Genomic DNA, 15,954 nt, shown 5'->3' with positions numbered 1-15,954 from the left:
GGTATCAAGTCACACAGCTGAGCAAGGAACAATCATGTCAATGTGATCAAAGGGGTTCGTATGCTTTTGAGAATACGTAGGTATCGATCTGCCCATTCGACAGTCGTGTGATTAACTCCCTCCATATCCCCGAGTGTGTAAACGCCTACCCCAAAACAATAGACCTTCCAACGCCTTGCTGCCACAACTTTGTGGTAATGCTGTCGATGATATGAAACTTTCCCTTGCTCTTTTCAAAGTCCCGAAACCTTGTAGTGTCCTCCGAGATCTCCTCTTTCTGCGTCGTTGGAGGAACGGTAACGATCGCTGGAACTGCGCTTCTTCTCCTGGTGATGGGGACCACTGTAGCTCGAACTGCGCCGTCTCTTTTCGTCGTTAACGTGGTCGGGAGCACGGTGTGCATCTCGAGGCGCGTTTAGACTATCACGAGTACGGTCAGAATCAGCACCATCATGAGTCGTACCAGACAAGGTACCATTTCCACGTCCTGGGGCAATAGCGTTCTCTTCACCGGAAACCTGCTTGATAGGCGGGAGGGCGGGAGCGGGACCCGAGGGGTGAGTGTTGCCGTAACCAGTGTTGCCGTAGTTTGCGGGAGCACGAGGAGCAGCTACAGCTTGACGGACATCTTGTGAGTGGTAGATGCCGCGGCCATCGGCAATGTACTCACTACGTCCGATTGCCACGTTAGGTCTTGCCACATCTGCTCCTGTTGTTGCTGTATCCTCGTCCACCTGGAAGACCTCGGCCTCCTTGTCGTTGAAGTCCTGTCCAGGGTTTGCCGTCTCGTATTCCAGAGTCTTGATAAATTTGTAGAAGCCGACGGAGAGGACGGATCCCAGCAAGGGGCCAAGCCAGTAGATCCAGTGGTAGCCTGGGAAGGAGTGTAGAATGACGCAGGGTCCGAAAGAGCGAGCAGGGTTGAGACTGCCGCCAGTGAAGAAGACACCGGTAAGCTCAGCGACGAAGAGAGCCAAGCCAATGCCAATGGGTGCGAGAAAGGTTCCCTTGTGTTTCTCTGCAGCCAGCATGAGAATGGTGAAGACGAGCATGGCGGTGAGGAACATCTCAATGAACAGGCCTCTGACGATTGAGGTACCACCTCCGAGGGTTGTCGAGACGTTCATGGCAGCGGGAAAAAGGCAGGAGACGATGCCAGCGGCTGCAATGGCGCCGAGGATCTGGCCGACGAAGACGAGTGCACCACGAGTCCATTTGCATGCACCGATGAGGCAGAGGGCGAGGGTGACCTGTGAAAGAATCTGTTAGGAAGCCTTGACCATGCGGATGGACCTGTGTTTGACTTACTGCTGGGTTGAAGAGGCCGCCGGTGATGCGGAAGAAGACCCAGGCGTTGACAGCCAGGGAGAAGCCAAAGGCCAATGCAATGTACAGCAAGGCTGAAGTGTTCGGTGCTTGGGTGATAGATCCATCATCGCTATTTTCGGATGTATTGCCAGTGGCAGCGTTGGCGACTTGAGTAGCGCTGAAGGCGAAGAACAGGAAGAGGAATGTGCCGACAAACTCGCCAACGACAGCAATGAATTGGTTGCGAATCTTATTGGGCAACCAGCCAAAGCCAGCGAGACGGTGTTCATGGTGGTTGTTCTCGCGGTACTTCATGAATGGGAGGGTGAGGCCCTTGCCTGGACGGTCGAGATTCATGATGAGTTAGGGATGAGGTGAGTTGAGAGGGATGCAGTAGTAGTTTGTGCTGGATTGAGGATGTTTGCTGCAGGGGAGACTTTGTGCGACGAGAGCACTAGATGCAGGTAAGAAGTAGGACAAGCACAGGATAATGCCAAAGGCTTGATGCAACAGCTGAAAGGTATGAGAGTCGAATTGAGATGCTGAAGGACGATGATGAAGAGACTCGAGGAGGTCAAGGCGACAGAGGCGCATACAAACGGCAGGGATACACCAAAGACTTCGGAGAAGGAGCCACTGAGATGTATTTGTCGACAAAAGCATGACGGAAGAGCAGCTGCCCGCACGGCAAGCGCCATCGTAAACCTCTCTCCTCAACAACTGAACTTAGCTCAATAATTAGAGAAACGGTGCAAGGTTCATGCCCTCACCGTCGCGCCGATCTCTACTTGAGCCGCATCTTTGTACGAGTACAAACGTGGGCAGAACGATGCTCAAGGACGAGGAAGACGTGAAATGCTGAGACAAAATATGCCGCTGACGCAGGCCATGGATACGGACCGTCTCCAAAACAGAAGAATGATCGACTTTAACAAAGCTCCACCCCCACTTCACCCCACACTGTCTGTCGACTTCTCCGATGAGACCTTCACAAGAGCTCGAGTCTGGCAGCATCTTGCCTTCCTGATGCTCGCTGTTCAGTATTTAATCATCGCCTACCCACGATGCATCATGCAAGGCAGTTCTGCCAGTTCTGGTTGCTGCTGACCGTTCCTTGTATCAGTATTGGCAAGGCTATATGCAAATCTGCATCCAGCGAAGAGATCGGGTTTGTTTTTCATCGGCCACACACGGACCACGGCGGGTGATGAACGTTACCGGCAAATCGTTGATGTCACGGACGCTCATCTTCCAAGACGATTTCTATGAGCAATTGATGTTACATGCGATTATTCTGTTGAGCAGAGCCTCGAAAAGTGTGTGGTTCAAGAGAAAGAGATTTTCTTGGTCAACTCAAAGAGAGCCGATATATCGTAGTATAAAGCCAGAGAGCGACTCCAGCTGGCAATGCAACCTCGAGGCTGAATGATCAGAGAGAAATGATCGAATGATAGTGGAGAACGGTGTTGCAGCATGTCGCCAAAGGCTTGCCTTGCCCTTCACACAGCCGTTGGTGACGATCATTCAAATGTTCCCCATCAGCTTTCACGTCTAGACTCCATGATGTCTCGATGTTGATGCTACTCGCTCTCACTGGATCAAGGATTTGTTAGAAGGTGAAGATATTCATGTACCGGTAAGCATCTATATCGCGCCGTCACGTGTGGCTTTTCGGCTATCGGCAAAAGCTCAGAGATTGAATCATGACTTCTTGGGACGGTCATGCGGCGCGCAAAAGGCAAAGCACACAAAAGGTACTCGACACGCGGATTACACCCCTCAAGTCTGGCCTGGTGCGGTGTGTTGAAAGAGAAAACGGCCTCGAGTGTTTATATTTCGCAAGCCATCTGTTGTTCACTGACGAGTCCGTTTGTTCATACTTGTTTCGCCTTGTTAGATACAGCGAAGCACTTGTCGCCATCATCACTACACGCTACCGCTGCCGCCGCCACTTGCTGCCCGACTGCCGGCATTAACGGGCGCATACCAAACGATAGAATACTGATGATCTGATCCACGCCCAAGACAGGCACATACCCGCATCGTAACTGCTGCAGAAACGCGCCTTGTATATTTAATCTCGCATCACAGCCAAGATGCGGCCTACACGACTCCTCTTATCGCTGTCGTCGTGCTTGATCTTCATCATCGTCCTGTCATTCGTCGCCGCATCCAAGACGAGAAGTGTATCTGCTGCACGCGACCGCAACAACCGTCTTGGAGCTTACTTCAGCTGGAACTCTCCATCGTCGTTGTTTCCACCCTCAGCTATCATCAGCTTGACCGATGACAATTCGACATTCTTCCTCGCTCGTCCCGCTGCTTTCGGCCCACCATTACCTGGAAGAGGCCTCAGTGGCCAAATCTGGATAGGCGCCGGCTTTGGCGACAACGATTCTGGTCATGGAGGCATCACTGGCTCCGAGGGAGAGCTTGGCTGTAGTGATGTACCAGGATGGGGAGACGGTGAATATCCCCCTGTCACCTTCGACACAACCCCTGAAGATGTAAAGAGCAAGAACTCGGGCGTACCAGATGGCAAAGGCAGCAAGCACAAGAGAGGGTCGAATTCGGATACACAAACGGAAGATGGCGCTACAGTCGTCCAAGTCGACGGAACAGACGACCATCTACACCAACCCCTATCTTCATCGCCTGACGCATCCTCGACACAGATGAAGCAACCTACTAACAAGGCCAAGAAACCTGGCCATGCCGACATCCAGTCTTTACAAGAGACGGCTGAAATCGCAGGCAAGGTTGTGCTGCTGAGTCGAGGTGGGTGTGGCTTCCTGGAGAAGGCCAAATGGGTACAAAGAAGAGGAGGTGTTGCCTTGATCGTGGGCGATGACATGCGCGGTGGTCCACTGGTGACAATGTATGCCCGGGGTGATACATCGAATGTCACCATCCCTTCCATCTTTACCTCGCACACAACCGCCCACCTCCTGTCTAAGCTGGTTCCTTCAGGAGGTTTCCGCAATGGCATATCCGCTCAGGACGCTGCGCGTCTGGGCCTTGGCTTACCAGTCGGTGGAAATCCTACTGAAAAGGATAAGAAGCAACCCGACTTGACTAACACTAGACCAACTCATTCGCCTGTTGTCAACCACAACAAGCAAGACGGAGAAGAGGAGTCAGGAAGTTGGCTCGGTTTACTGTTCTCGTCTTCTGACGAGGATCGTCATGACAGCAGAAGACCTCCGAGCAGTGGCAAGATTGACTGGGTCCTGCAGAAAGACTTTGAGGATGAGGTGCCAACGAAGTACAATACGAAGTCTACCAGTACCACCAAATCCATCAAACAAACGAAGGCTTCTAGCAGTGACGAGTTCGTCATTGGTGTTCACGATTGGCGGGACCCTGACCTGCTCGATTCCCAAATCAACGCTGCCCAGGCAGCATCAAGCAAGTTGCCAAAGTCGGCTGAACACAACTCTGCTGCCTCTCATGCAGGTCCAAAGGGTGGCAGCATTACTCCTGGAAGTGGAGAGTATCACCAAGCTGATGAGAAGCCGGATAATCTCAAGTCTACTAAAAAGCCCGAGAAGGGCCCATCTGAGTCTAGCAAGAAGATGAATTCTGACAAATCAAAGTCATGGATCGGTCGCATCGTCGGGTCTGATGATAAGGAAGCTCCGGCTCCCAAGAGCGTCAAATCACCTCATGTTGTGTCACAGGTTGGCCATAGCAAACCTGCGGTCAAAGCTACCAGTAGTTATGACGACACGGATGAGCCCCATGATGGTCTCTGGGTCACCTTAACACCCGCTTCCATGTCTTCGTCGCCATTCTTCGACACCTTGTTAGTCCTGGTCGTATCGCCTCTGGTCACGTTAACCATTGTTTACGCTCTACTACTGCTGCGCTCCCGCATTCGTCGTAGAAGGTGGAGAGCACCAAAGTCTATCGTTGACAGATTCCCTGTTCGGACCTATCACACTATACCTAGCAGCGCCGCTTCGAACGCTTCGGATAGTGCCACGACTTCACCCGCTGCACCAACTCAGACTACACCCCTTCTTCATTCTGGCGCCCGAGCGATCTCTCAGACCAGACCAAGACCAAGATCGCGTACGACCAGCGAAGTGCCTGTATCCGGATCCAGTCCGGCAAGTTCGCCAAGCCTGGATCAAGTGCAGGAAAAGCGTGAAGCTGGATTGGCCGAGTGGCGTAGAAGATACGGTGGCAGACAGCGCGACTGTGCCATTTGTATCGACGAGTTTGAAGACGGTGTCAGTCGTGTCATGAGCTTGCCTTGTGGCCACGAGTTCCACGTTGATTGCATGTAAGTTTGTCATATCTAAACACGATTGACCTGATCTGACATTATGCAGAACTCCATGGCTCACAACCCGTCGTCGCACTTGTCCCAATTGCAAGGCCGACGTCGTACGCTCATTCGGCCGCGGTGGCGCATCTTCTTACTCTTCAACATCTGCCCAACCCCTTCTCGCACATGCCCACGACGACTCGCTGGACATCGATGACGTACAGGAACAGGCAGCCAACACTCGTAACTACGATCCCGTTGCAAACGAACCAATCACGGATCTAGAGCAAGGTAGCCTCACTCCTGACCGCACTAGATGATCAATCTAGAGCAATTTTTATGAATCGGATGGTTGGCGTTTTCATCTCGCTTTTATGAGCAGGCTCTCTCCTCTTTTATGCATTGCCCATTATAGCATCAGTGGTGGAGTGGATTGAGGATCCGGTCAGATAGATCTTTGCTACATGTTCTCCGCTTTCTCGTAAAGAGGCTTTGGTCCTCTAGCTAGGCATGCTCGAACAAACACTCCCTGCACAGTGACAGAGACTTGTCATTCATGTGTTTGCCCATTCCCATTCGTTGCTCGAAATTCATCTGATTTGATGTCTCGTGGCGACTGGCACGATCGATCAGTCTACCGACAGAAGCCGCGACCCGAGCTAATATATTGCACATGGCATGCACTCCCACAAAGCCTTGCCACAACACAGTGTCCTGCAGTTGCCCGAAACCAGCAATGTGTGAGTCTCAACTTCCAACTCGGCCGGTTCCTCATTTGTCAGTGTCAACTCACCGTTCAACCGCAAGGAGTATGACAACACCATGCCGTGTTCGGGGAACAAGTCATCGAGTATCCACGTGCTAGACAAACACCCATCGCACGGTTTGTCCAAAATCGAACAAGAAAGGAGTTCACTTTGACAAGCGCGACGGTCCGTTACTGACCGGGCCGTGAGCCATCAGAAACTAGAGGCGTCTTGGCGGCGAATCTCTCCGCCGCTGCCGCTGTCGGTTTGCCTTTCTCCCACTTAGCTTCTACCCAAAGTCGTCCCCTGCATGGTGCAGGACGCGCTATGAAGGCCCTGAGAGCCACACCATCATGAAGGTAAAGAGAAGAATCTGGACGCCGCTCTATTGCCCTCTCGTCGCTGCAAGGGTCTGGAAGCCTTCGCGTAAATACGCAGGCTGGAAAGACGGGCCTACTCGAACACAATTGACATGTATAGCTATTGTGGCAGCCACGATTCTTTTTGCCAAAGTCACTGTAAGTACTCGAGCATACTTCTTTTTAACCAGGGCTCGCTTTGGGCTTCTTGCATGAATGTCTGCGATCTCTGTCGACGCGAGATTACTATTCTCGCAACGCATCTACGACCGAGTGTCTCAATCAAGCTGCTTCACAGTCCAATAGGTGAGTACCACCATAACGAGGAAGCCATACGCAAACACATCAGGATGGCCATGATTCGAACTGGGATAGAGTCACGGGCTGAAGACGCCATCTTGTACGCGAATCTACGCCAAAGATGCAAGTCATGCTGCAAGTCGACAGTTGACGTGCAGTGGCGCTTTGTGGAGACACGGCTAAAATCTCAGGGCCAGAACCTCCTGAGCAACCTTTTGACAGGAGTGTCTAGTAATACGCCGACCATTCACACGTCGCGAGAAGTTGGAACCAAAAGCAAGCCTCGACCCGACATCCCGTGTACATGTGTCTGAATTCAAGTCGCCATGCGCTATCTACCCGCATCTGCAGAAGGGTATGAATGGGCGGGCCATGTGGTCGCTAGCGCAAGTATACCATTGCTAGACCACCACACGTACCCCGTGTCCTGGTTTCGCTCGTTGCCCCTTCATATATTCATCTAGCCGTCATCTGATCTGGTTTATATGAGTCCACCTTTGCTCCATCTGAACTGAACCAATCTCCCGGAACATCGACTCGAAATCGGCGTTCTTCCCATCTCAATCAGTTCCCTGACTTCCGGATTCTCGATTGACCACCATCTATCCCAGACGATCTAACAACGTGACCGTTGCGAGCCCTGCAGGACTGTTCCCATCTGTCTTAAGGTGGGGAGAGCACGAAGATATTAGGATCCATTGAGCACCGCTCAAAGCCACGGTCGATCCGCTTCTCGTGGTCCGAAGAATAATTGTCCTTCCCTCGCAGATACAGACTTAATGGCGACAGTACTTGGAGTCGCGGTGGCATCCGCAACGACACCAACATCAACATTACCGTCCGAGTACTTTCCCTTCCCGGAAAGCATGTCGCCGTTACCACAATCGCTAAAAACTGGAATGCTGGTTCCTGGAACTATCGGTCTTCTGTCAGCTGCCTCGTCAATTGGCATGTTGCTTTTCATCATCTACAGATTCTTGACATGGCGTGCTCATTACAGGACGTTTGTTGGCTATAATCAATATGTGGCACTAATCATCAACCTCCTCTGTGCGGACTTGCTACAAGGTGTAGCATTCATGTTCTCGTATCATTGGGTGTTTACCGATGGCATTGTTGCACCTTCGCTCAAGTGCACGAGTCAAGGCTTCCTCCTCAATGCAGGTCAGTTGCTAATATTTTCACGATTTCGTGACGCATGACTGACTGTTCGTTTGCAGGAAACCTGTCTTCGGGCTACTTTGTCATGGCTATCGCACTTCACACGTTCTACGGTGCGGTCAAGGGTCGTCATCTCAAACCTGCAATCTTCTATCCCATTCTCGCTGGTGGCTGGTTCTTCGCACTCTTCTTGTCTGCCATGGGTCCTATAATCCATGGAAATCACTACTATGTCCGAGCAGGTGCCTGGTGCTGGGCTGCTCCGGAGTTTCAGACCGAACGTCTGGCCTTCCACTACATCTGGATATTCGTTGTCCAATTCGGTACCGTCATCGTCTACCTCTTGATCTTCCTACATCTCAAAAATACCTTGACCACAATCTTACCATCTTCACATTCGACCACACACGCCAAAGTGGATAGAGCAGCCAGGCTGATGCTCATGTTCCCACTTGCCTATATCATTCTCACACTACCTCTCTCTGCTGGTCGCATGTGGAGCATGGCCCACCACACCTACAACATACATGAAGGTTATCAACTAGCGTCAGGCGCTCTTATCGCCTGCTCCGGAATGGTAGACTGCCTCCTCTACACCCTGACCCGCCGAAGCCTGGTCCAATCCACAACATCCACCACCAACAAAAGCACAATTTCCAGCAACCTCGACAGCTACGACCTCTCCCGCCTCAACGGCATAACCCAAACCCGCACCGTCACAGTAACCGGCGACAGAGTTTCCACAATCTCCAACACCTCTCACATCAGCGAAGACGACGACGCCTACTCCATGCGCACCATCTCCACCACACCCAGAAAAAAGCACACACTCCGAGAACCTCCTCGTGCACATTCACCCACAAGTTCCATAGATAGAATTATGGGGGTTGAAGGCTTGGATCCTAGGAAACCGGCTCACAAGGTTCAGATCTCGACGTATGAAGCTAGGGTTTCTGAGGATGTGGATAGTTTGAGGGAGAGTGAGAGGTCGGATTCTCCGGTCAATGTCATGAGGGGGCTTGCTAAGATGGTGAAATTGCCGAATTTGATGGATAGGAAGTAGTGATGGTGGTGGTGGTGTGGCCTTTTCTTTCTTTTCTTTTCATGATAGGATGATTTGATTTTTCTTGTAGGTTGTATATACCAGTTTTCCTTTACGATTAGTTTGGCAATACATATTGTACATGGTAGCATTGTTTCAACCAAGAGCACTTGCCTTTCTCAGCTTCGTCTCGGTGTCTTCAATTCCCTATCATTCTCGACATCCCACGACTCTATCCACTGTCGCTAAAGCCCACGAAGCCAAACATCCACTCCCCACACAATCTCAACACGATTTCCAACCACCGATCACGTCACTTTCAACAAAGCGATACAACACCTTTTCAATCCCCCTTTGGGCTGTTGCCTGCGAGGTATATAGTCGATTCCAGCGCCGCACATCTCATCAATTCCATCAAATTGATCCAGGTCTCGTGGTCTAGCGGTATGATACTCGCTTAGGGAGGCAGCCTCACAGCAGCCTTGAAAACTCTAAGCCAATTGCGAGTGGTCCCGGGTTCGATTCCCGGCGAGACCCCTTCTTTTGCCCGTGTGAGCATTGTTTTGCATGTCAAAGGGCGTAGGGAAACAAGAAGCAGGCTGTGGTGAAGTTTTGAGGGATTTCGGTAAGAGGGGGAAAATCTTGGTGGGTGTAGAGTTGGAGTCTGAAATCGGCGAGTGCAATAAGCGTTGATTGGGGGTAAGGGTTCGGCAGACGGGCTTTAATCGCCAGTGGTCCTCTGTTTTGGCTTTGTGGATAGAGGTGATGACATAGACTTGGTCTCCCCGAGGACGCAAGGAGAAGTTTCGATATCGAAGCTTGATTGAGGTAGCTTATGTGGCACTGATTTCAGTAGAGGCCATCGAGTATCATGTCATCATTCATACATAGGAGAGTGCCAATACCGCACCAAGAAGTCACTGTGCTTTCGGTCGTGAAAGAGTCAAGATCTAGAGTGATCGCGAACCAGGTGCAAGAATGTTTGATGGTCGTGTGTAATTGTGTTTTTTGGGGTATCTATCCTACAAAAAGCCGAGGAAACAACTCGCTAGACTACTCGCTTCTTCCTACTACAATTCAATCAGACTCTCCTCGACCTTTGGCTGGACAGGCATGTTTTGTGGTGCTTGAGGAAAGCTCTCTTGACCATAACCGCCGTGCGTCGAGGGTGCTTGAGGCCATTGCTGCTGCTGAGGCTGAGCTTGGGGTTGCGAGAATTGCTGCTGTTGCTGAGGTGGAGGTTGTTGTTGATAGGGTTGCTGATATTGAGGTGGAGGTTGTTGATGTTGTTGAGGAGGTTGGGTGTATGACTCTGGACTGACGGGTTGGGGAGCGGATACTTCAGCGTAAGAGTGTTGGTGGTCAGGTGGTGAGACTGGGTTTTGTTGAGAGGGAGGGGCGTATTGCTGATTTGGCTGAGCATATGGTTGTTGATGTTGATGAGGAGTGCTGGGAGGTTGAGGTTGTTGTTGTTGTTGTTGAGGCTGGCCTTGTGGAGGGTATTGAGAGTATTGTTGTTGGTAGGCAGCTTCGGGGGGAGCTTGTTGTGGGTAAGGCTGTTGAGCATATTGTTGATGCTGGTTGAAGGATGGGTACGGGCTTTGAGTGTAGACGTGGGAATCCATGGTCGGAGCTGAGCTGTTGTAGTAACTCTCGACACCACCCATGGGAACACTAGGCGGCGCACCGACGCCACTGGACAACGAAGGATACATGTTGGATTGAGGACGAGGGACGACGCCGTAACGGCTTTGGTTGTATGTGCTGGACAAGCGCTCTTCCAACATGCGGTCGTAGTATCTCACAACAGTGGCCATTTTGGAGTGTATGTCAAGTAGTGTGTCGTGCTTGCTCATAGTCTCTCCATAAGTCCTTGCCAGCTTAGGCCTCAGCGACCCAATACTTTCGTACAGCTCTTGAAGTTGGGGTTCGCGGAGGATGGCACCTGGTGGCTGATGTTGCAGACGATCGACCAGAGTTGCAAACAGATTGATATTCTCGGCCTCGACAGCGGTGAGTTCGTGGTTCGTCTTTGGCACGTAGACGCTGGGAGTGCTCGATCTTTGCTGTTGTTGCTTGAAGCTAGCCAAGTGTTTCTTCTTTTGTTCCTCCATGTCGGCCAAAGATGCTGCAATGGCTGCTGCCAGCTCCGGATCATCTTCTTCCTCTTTCTTCGGTGGGGGTGCCTTTTGGACAGGCTTTGGTGTCGTCATTTGTGATTGTGGTACGTAGCCGGCACCAGATTGACCCCTTGAGTCTTCCAAGCTCATTTCCAGCGCTCGCTTGAGGTCGGCATCAAATGAGTCTTCGGCGACACGAGGATCGCGTGCCTGCATACGGCCGGCATGTGGAGGTTTCGTGGCGTAGACTGGGAAAGGAGCGGTGCGGGACGACTTTTCGGTAATTCTGGCGAAACAACCATCGTCGACGCGGACTGGTGTGAGGATACCGAGGTGTGGTAGAGGGATCGACTTGGACGAACATTGTCCGCAGAAGACATTTCCGCAGTTTCGACAGTGGTGCTTGCGGTTGGTAAAGGTGAAGCGTTCTCGACAGCGCATGCAGACGTCCGAGTCTGCCCATTCCGGTGGCTTGATATGCGTGTTAGTAGAGCAGAGCGACTTCGGGGAAGGAGAGAACATACAGCACTACTGTCGAACATTGTAGCAGCGACGTCGGTCTTGGGCGGGAAGCGGAAGCCCTCTCTCTGCAAGGAGCGATATGTTTCGTCAATGTAGCCAAGCGAGGAGCGGCCTGTAGCGGCAGTAGCCCAGGATTGGACAAGGTCAAGGATCCTCGTCTTGACTTCTTCGTTCAGTGGAGTGTTGACAAACGAGACCAGGTTGTCCATAAACTCGCGCGAGGCAATCTCCTGGATAAAGTGCTCTCCACCGTTCTTGACGCAAGTGTCGGTCAGGTTGAGGGCGGCCAGTTGGATGTTTGGATTCTTGTTGCCGATCCTCCGTTTCAGCGAGCGCATGGCCTCTTTGGGAGGGATGGTCTTGCTTCGGATCAAGTCAGTGATCTCGAGGTTGAGAGCAATGTCCTCCAAGCTACTTGAAGTTGCTCGCTCGACCTGTTCATCCATGGCCGATGAGCCGGCACCGAACCACGACGCCATGATGTAAGCTGTTCAACCAGAGATGTGCTGTGTAGCTTGAAAATCTACCTTGGTTGCGTCTACAGGCAGTTTGAAGGTGGCAGGAGTGGCAGGAGAGGTGGATGGGGCGAGAGGTGAGTTGGTTTCGAAAGTCGGAGCTCTCTGGTGATGCCTAACGGCGGCTGCTTCAGCTTGGGGAAGGCGCGTGTGGCGGGCGATCGCGGCCTGCCGAGCCCCGAACGTCATCCGGCTGCGACTTCTCTGGGGAAATGGCATCCACCGGTTTCATCATCATCGCCATACAACAAACGCCTGCCTAATTGTTCAGACTCGTTCTTCACCTGCCATTTCCTAGACGCGACTTCTCCACGACATGCACGCCTTCTCATTACCTCGATCGACTCAGTCATGAGCCCGCCCTACCCCATCTCTCCCACCAACATGGCCGTGCCCGACTTCAATCCCGTCGCTACGCCGAACAAACCATACCCGCACATCGAGGACCTGAAAGACCGGGCAAAGATCAGCTCTGTAGACAAGAATCAATCGCTCAACCATCTGCTCACCGAAGCCTCGACTGCTGTCAAACAAGCTGAAAGTCTGGTCGAATACCGCCGTCCTGATCTCGCCTATGTCGAGTACTTGCGAGCATTTGAGATCGCTGTCGCCATCATCCCACAACACGAACAGTACCCAATCCTGAGCAGTCGCCGAGGCTCTCAGTTCAATTCGCATCAGTCCATCCTGCGCAAGATTAGTCACCTTGCGGACCGCTTCGACAAGATCAAGGAAATCATCGTCAACGACAACAAGCGAAATGCTACTCCAAGACTCTCCGACATTCCTGCCCGCCGCTCATCTATCCGCTCGTCACCTCCTGCCGTCAACGGCAATGCCGCCCTCGCCGATCGTTTCGCAAAGCTTCGCATGCAACCTGCTCCCGTAGACACTTCTACCTCTAGCAGGCGTGTTGATTCCCGTGCATCCATAGCCTCCAGCAATGGCTCAATCACTTCTCCTACATCTTACAGCAACCGCTCGTCTGTCGAATTCTCAAACTCGTTCACGAACGGCTCCTCAAGGCCCGCTGGTCCGCGCCAGATGCCCAACGGCGCTTCGGGCCACCCATACGCCAATCGCATGACCCTCGACACGTCCGTAAACGACTCCCTGCCGACTGCCCCTGCACCTACCTATAGTCCAGCTCGTAACATGAACACTCCTAGCCACATCGACCCTCCAAGGACAAGTGCCCGTAGTATGGTTGGAACTGGCGGAAGGAGTAATTCGGTCGCCTCGGTCGCTTCCTCATATGCGCCGGGTAACGAAGGAGAAGACTCAGCGGGCTACTTCCCGCGTATGCCGCAAGATCGACCACCGCCTGGTCCACCTCGACGAAAGTCCGTACACCGTCCTTCTGAATTGCGCATTGGTCCTGAACGCCTTTACGATTACCTCAAGATGCATAGTGTCTTGCTGATAGACGTCCGAAATCGCCAAGACTTCGACGATGGCCACATATACGCTCAGTCAATTATCTGCATCGAGCCAGCCGCCCTGGAACCTAATATGTCTGCAGAGCAACTCGAAGACGCCCTCATCCTGTCGCCAGACATTGAACAGTCCATGTTTTACAATCGTCACAAGTACGATATTGTTGTCTATTACGATCAGAACATTTCTTCCGAAAGCTTCATCCACAGACCGACTTCAGAAAGAGAAAGGAACTTGAAATATCTATACGACGCACTATACGAGTTCAACTCAGAGAAGCCTCTACAACGTCCACCAATCCTGTTGATGGGAGGCATTGAAGGTTGGGAAGACTTGGTTGGTGATCAAGCCTTGAAACGATCAAACACTGTCGCGCAACAGAAGTCTGGCCGCCCAATCAAAAGGGTACCAGTGGCTAGCAAGGAGTCGAGACTATACGTGCCTAAGAAGCGCTTACGAGACTACAATCCGCTAGATCCTGAAGAGGAACGAAAGTGGCATGAGCGAGCCCGTGTGGAGAGTGTCGTCGTCGAGCGTAAACCTTCATTCGACGAAGAGGACGAGTCACGGCAAAATGAGAACGGCACCCAAGTCTATCAATCTATCGAGGAGTTTGTACGTCGATTCCCTGAAGCTGGCTCGCTTGAGCAGCGATATGGAGTCCAGGAACATCCCACATCATTACTCCCAGCCCGGCCACAACAGGTGCCATCATATCCCTCACCCCCACCGAAATCAGCAATGCCCTCAATCCCGTCGCGACCAGTACCTGCTGCGGCTCGCGTCTCTTACAGCGGTGTTAGTGATCATCGCGCCGTCTCGGCTCAAAACAGTGGCCCTGCATCTACAGAACTCCCACCTTATGTGCCTCCAAAGTACTTACCCTCGAACCTCAGACTACCACGGACAGGTCTTGTCAACTTTGGCGTTACATGCTATATGAATGCGACCATACAGGCTCTTTCAGCAACCACACCTCTTACACTCTTCTTTCTTGACGACAGGTTCAAGACCATGGTGCAACGAGACAACTGGAAAGGTAGCAAAGGTGTGTTGCCTGAGTTGTACGCAAATTTGATTCGGAGCATCTGGAAGGGTGATGTTGAGGCTATCCGCCCAAGCACACTACGATCTTTCTGTGCTCGACTTAATAGCGAGTGGGGCATTGATCGTCAGCAAGACGCGAAAGAGTTTTTCGATTTCCTGGTCGATTGTCTGCACGAAGATCTGAACAAGAATTGGTCAAAGACACCACTCAAGGCTCTAACGGCGGATCAAGAAGCAACTCGAGAAAAGATGCCCAAGCCCATAGTCTGTCGAACAGAGTGGGGCAGGTATACTCATCGCGAGCAGTCGTATCTCACTCAACTCTTTGGCGGCCAACACGCTTCTCGTCTGCGATGCACGACTTGTCATTTCACATCCACAACCTACGAAGCATTCTACAGTATCTCGGTTGAGATTCCTCGATCCGGTGTTGCCAGTATTCAGGACTGTCTGAGATCATACTGCGCAGAAGAAAGATTATCGGGTGACGAAGTCTGGAAATGCCCTCGCTGTAACTGCGAGCGTGAGGCTACCAAGAAGATCACCATCACGCGAGCTCCCCAGTTCCTCGTAGTGCACTTCAAGCGCTTCAGTGCTGGAAGAGGCGAATCTGCACGTAAAGTCCGCACACCCATCGACTTCCCGCTGAAAAACTTGGACATGTCACAATACATGCTGCCATCACCTAGCGAGCAGGAAACACACCTCATCAGCAAGCAATATGGTGGTGATGCACTGAAGCCAGATCCTACCATGTCACCGCCGTATCTCTATGATGCTTATGCTGTTATGAGACATATTGGCACAACTCTGACATCTGGTCATTATACGTGTCTTGCCAAAGACCGAGCAAGAGGTTGCTGGAGACAATTTAACGACACCAATGTTGGCGACTTTGACCCTGAGAGATTGACGGAGAGGGATCGTTTACAGAATGAGATGGCATATATAGTATTTTACGAGCGGAAATTGGGAAATGCATAGCGAAGGACGGGAACATATTTTGTATATCGAAACCACTTTGTGTCAATCCACTTTCAAAATCCTGATGACAGATGCAAGGAAGGGAGCAAAGGAAGTTTGTTGGAAATCGATGTGCGATAGGCTTTGTAAGTAAAATCATA

General features: G+C 51.7%; 5 protein-coding genes across 5 annotated transcripts; 3 read left to right on the top strand and 2 right to left on the bottom strand.

Annotated features, from left to right (window-relative positions):
• Positions 1-764: 764 nt before the first annotated feature.
• Positions 765-1,623, bottom strand: AUEXF2481DRAFT_66708 (uncharacterized protein; the record flags this gene model as incomplete). The annotated part of the gene is made up of 2 exons (XM_013487164.1): positions 765-1,250; positions 1,309-1,623. Coding segments are annotated over 2 exons (801 nt in total), but the record flags the coding sequence as incomplete, so codon positions are not given.
• A 1,781-nt stretch (positions 1,624-3,404) lies between these two features.
• AUEXF2481DRAFT_6207 (uncharacterized protein) lies at positions 3,405-5,901 on the top strand (the record flags this gene model as incomplete). The annotated part of the gene is made up of 2 exons (XM_013487022.1): positions 3,405-5,596; positions 5,646-5,901. The coding sequence occupies 2 exons, from the start codon at positions 3,405-3,407 to the stop codon at positions 5,899-5,901; spliced, it is 2,448 nt and encodes an 815-aa protein (XP_013342476.1).
• A 1,864-nt stretch (positions 5,902-7,765) lies between these two features.
• AUEXF2481DRAFT_30697 (uncharacterized protein) lies at positions 7,766-9,210 on the top strand (the record flags this gene model as incomplete). The annotated part of the gene is made up of 2 exons (XM_013487081.1): positions 7,766-8,150; positions 8,207-9,210. 2 exons carry the CDS (start codon positions 7,766-7,768, stop codon positions 9,208-9,210), a joined length of 1,389 nt encoding a protein of 462 aa, XP_013342535.1.
• Positions 9,211-10,318: 1,108 nt separating this feature from the next.
• On the bottom strand, positions 10,319-12,439 carry AUEXF2481DRAFT_109363 (uncharacterized protein; the record flags this gene model as incomplete). Its single annotated transcript, XM_013487260.1, has 2 exons — positions 11,834-12,439; positions 10,319-11,780 (listed from the first exon to the last, which is right to left on the bottom strand). Coding segments are annotated over exons 1-2 (1,938 nt in total), but the record flags the coding sequence as incomplete, so codon positions are not given.
• Positions 12,440-12,730: 291 nt separating this feature from the next.
• Positions 12,731-15,814, top strand: AUEXF2481DRAFT_66952 (uncharacterized protein; the record flags this gene model as incomplete). Its single annotated transcript, XM_013487190.1, has 1 exon — positions 12,731-15,814. One exon carries the CDS (start codon positions 12,731-12,733, stop codon positions 15,812-15,814), a length of 3,084 nt encoding a protein of 1,027 aa, XP_013342644.1.
• Positions 15,815-15,954: the final 140 nt, after the last annotated feature.

The sequence above is a fragment of the Aureobasidium subglaciale genome, assembly GCF_000721755.1.
Source record: "Aureobasidium subglaciale EXF-2481 unplaced genomic scaffold scaffold_14, whole genome shotgun sequence".
Taxonomy (NCBI): Eukaryota; Fungi; Ascomycota; class Dothideomycetes; order Dothideales; family Saccotheciaceae; genus Aureobasidium; species Aureobasidium subglaciale.
This window is presented reverse-complemented; position numbering and strand designations above follow the sequence as displayed.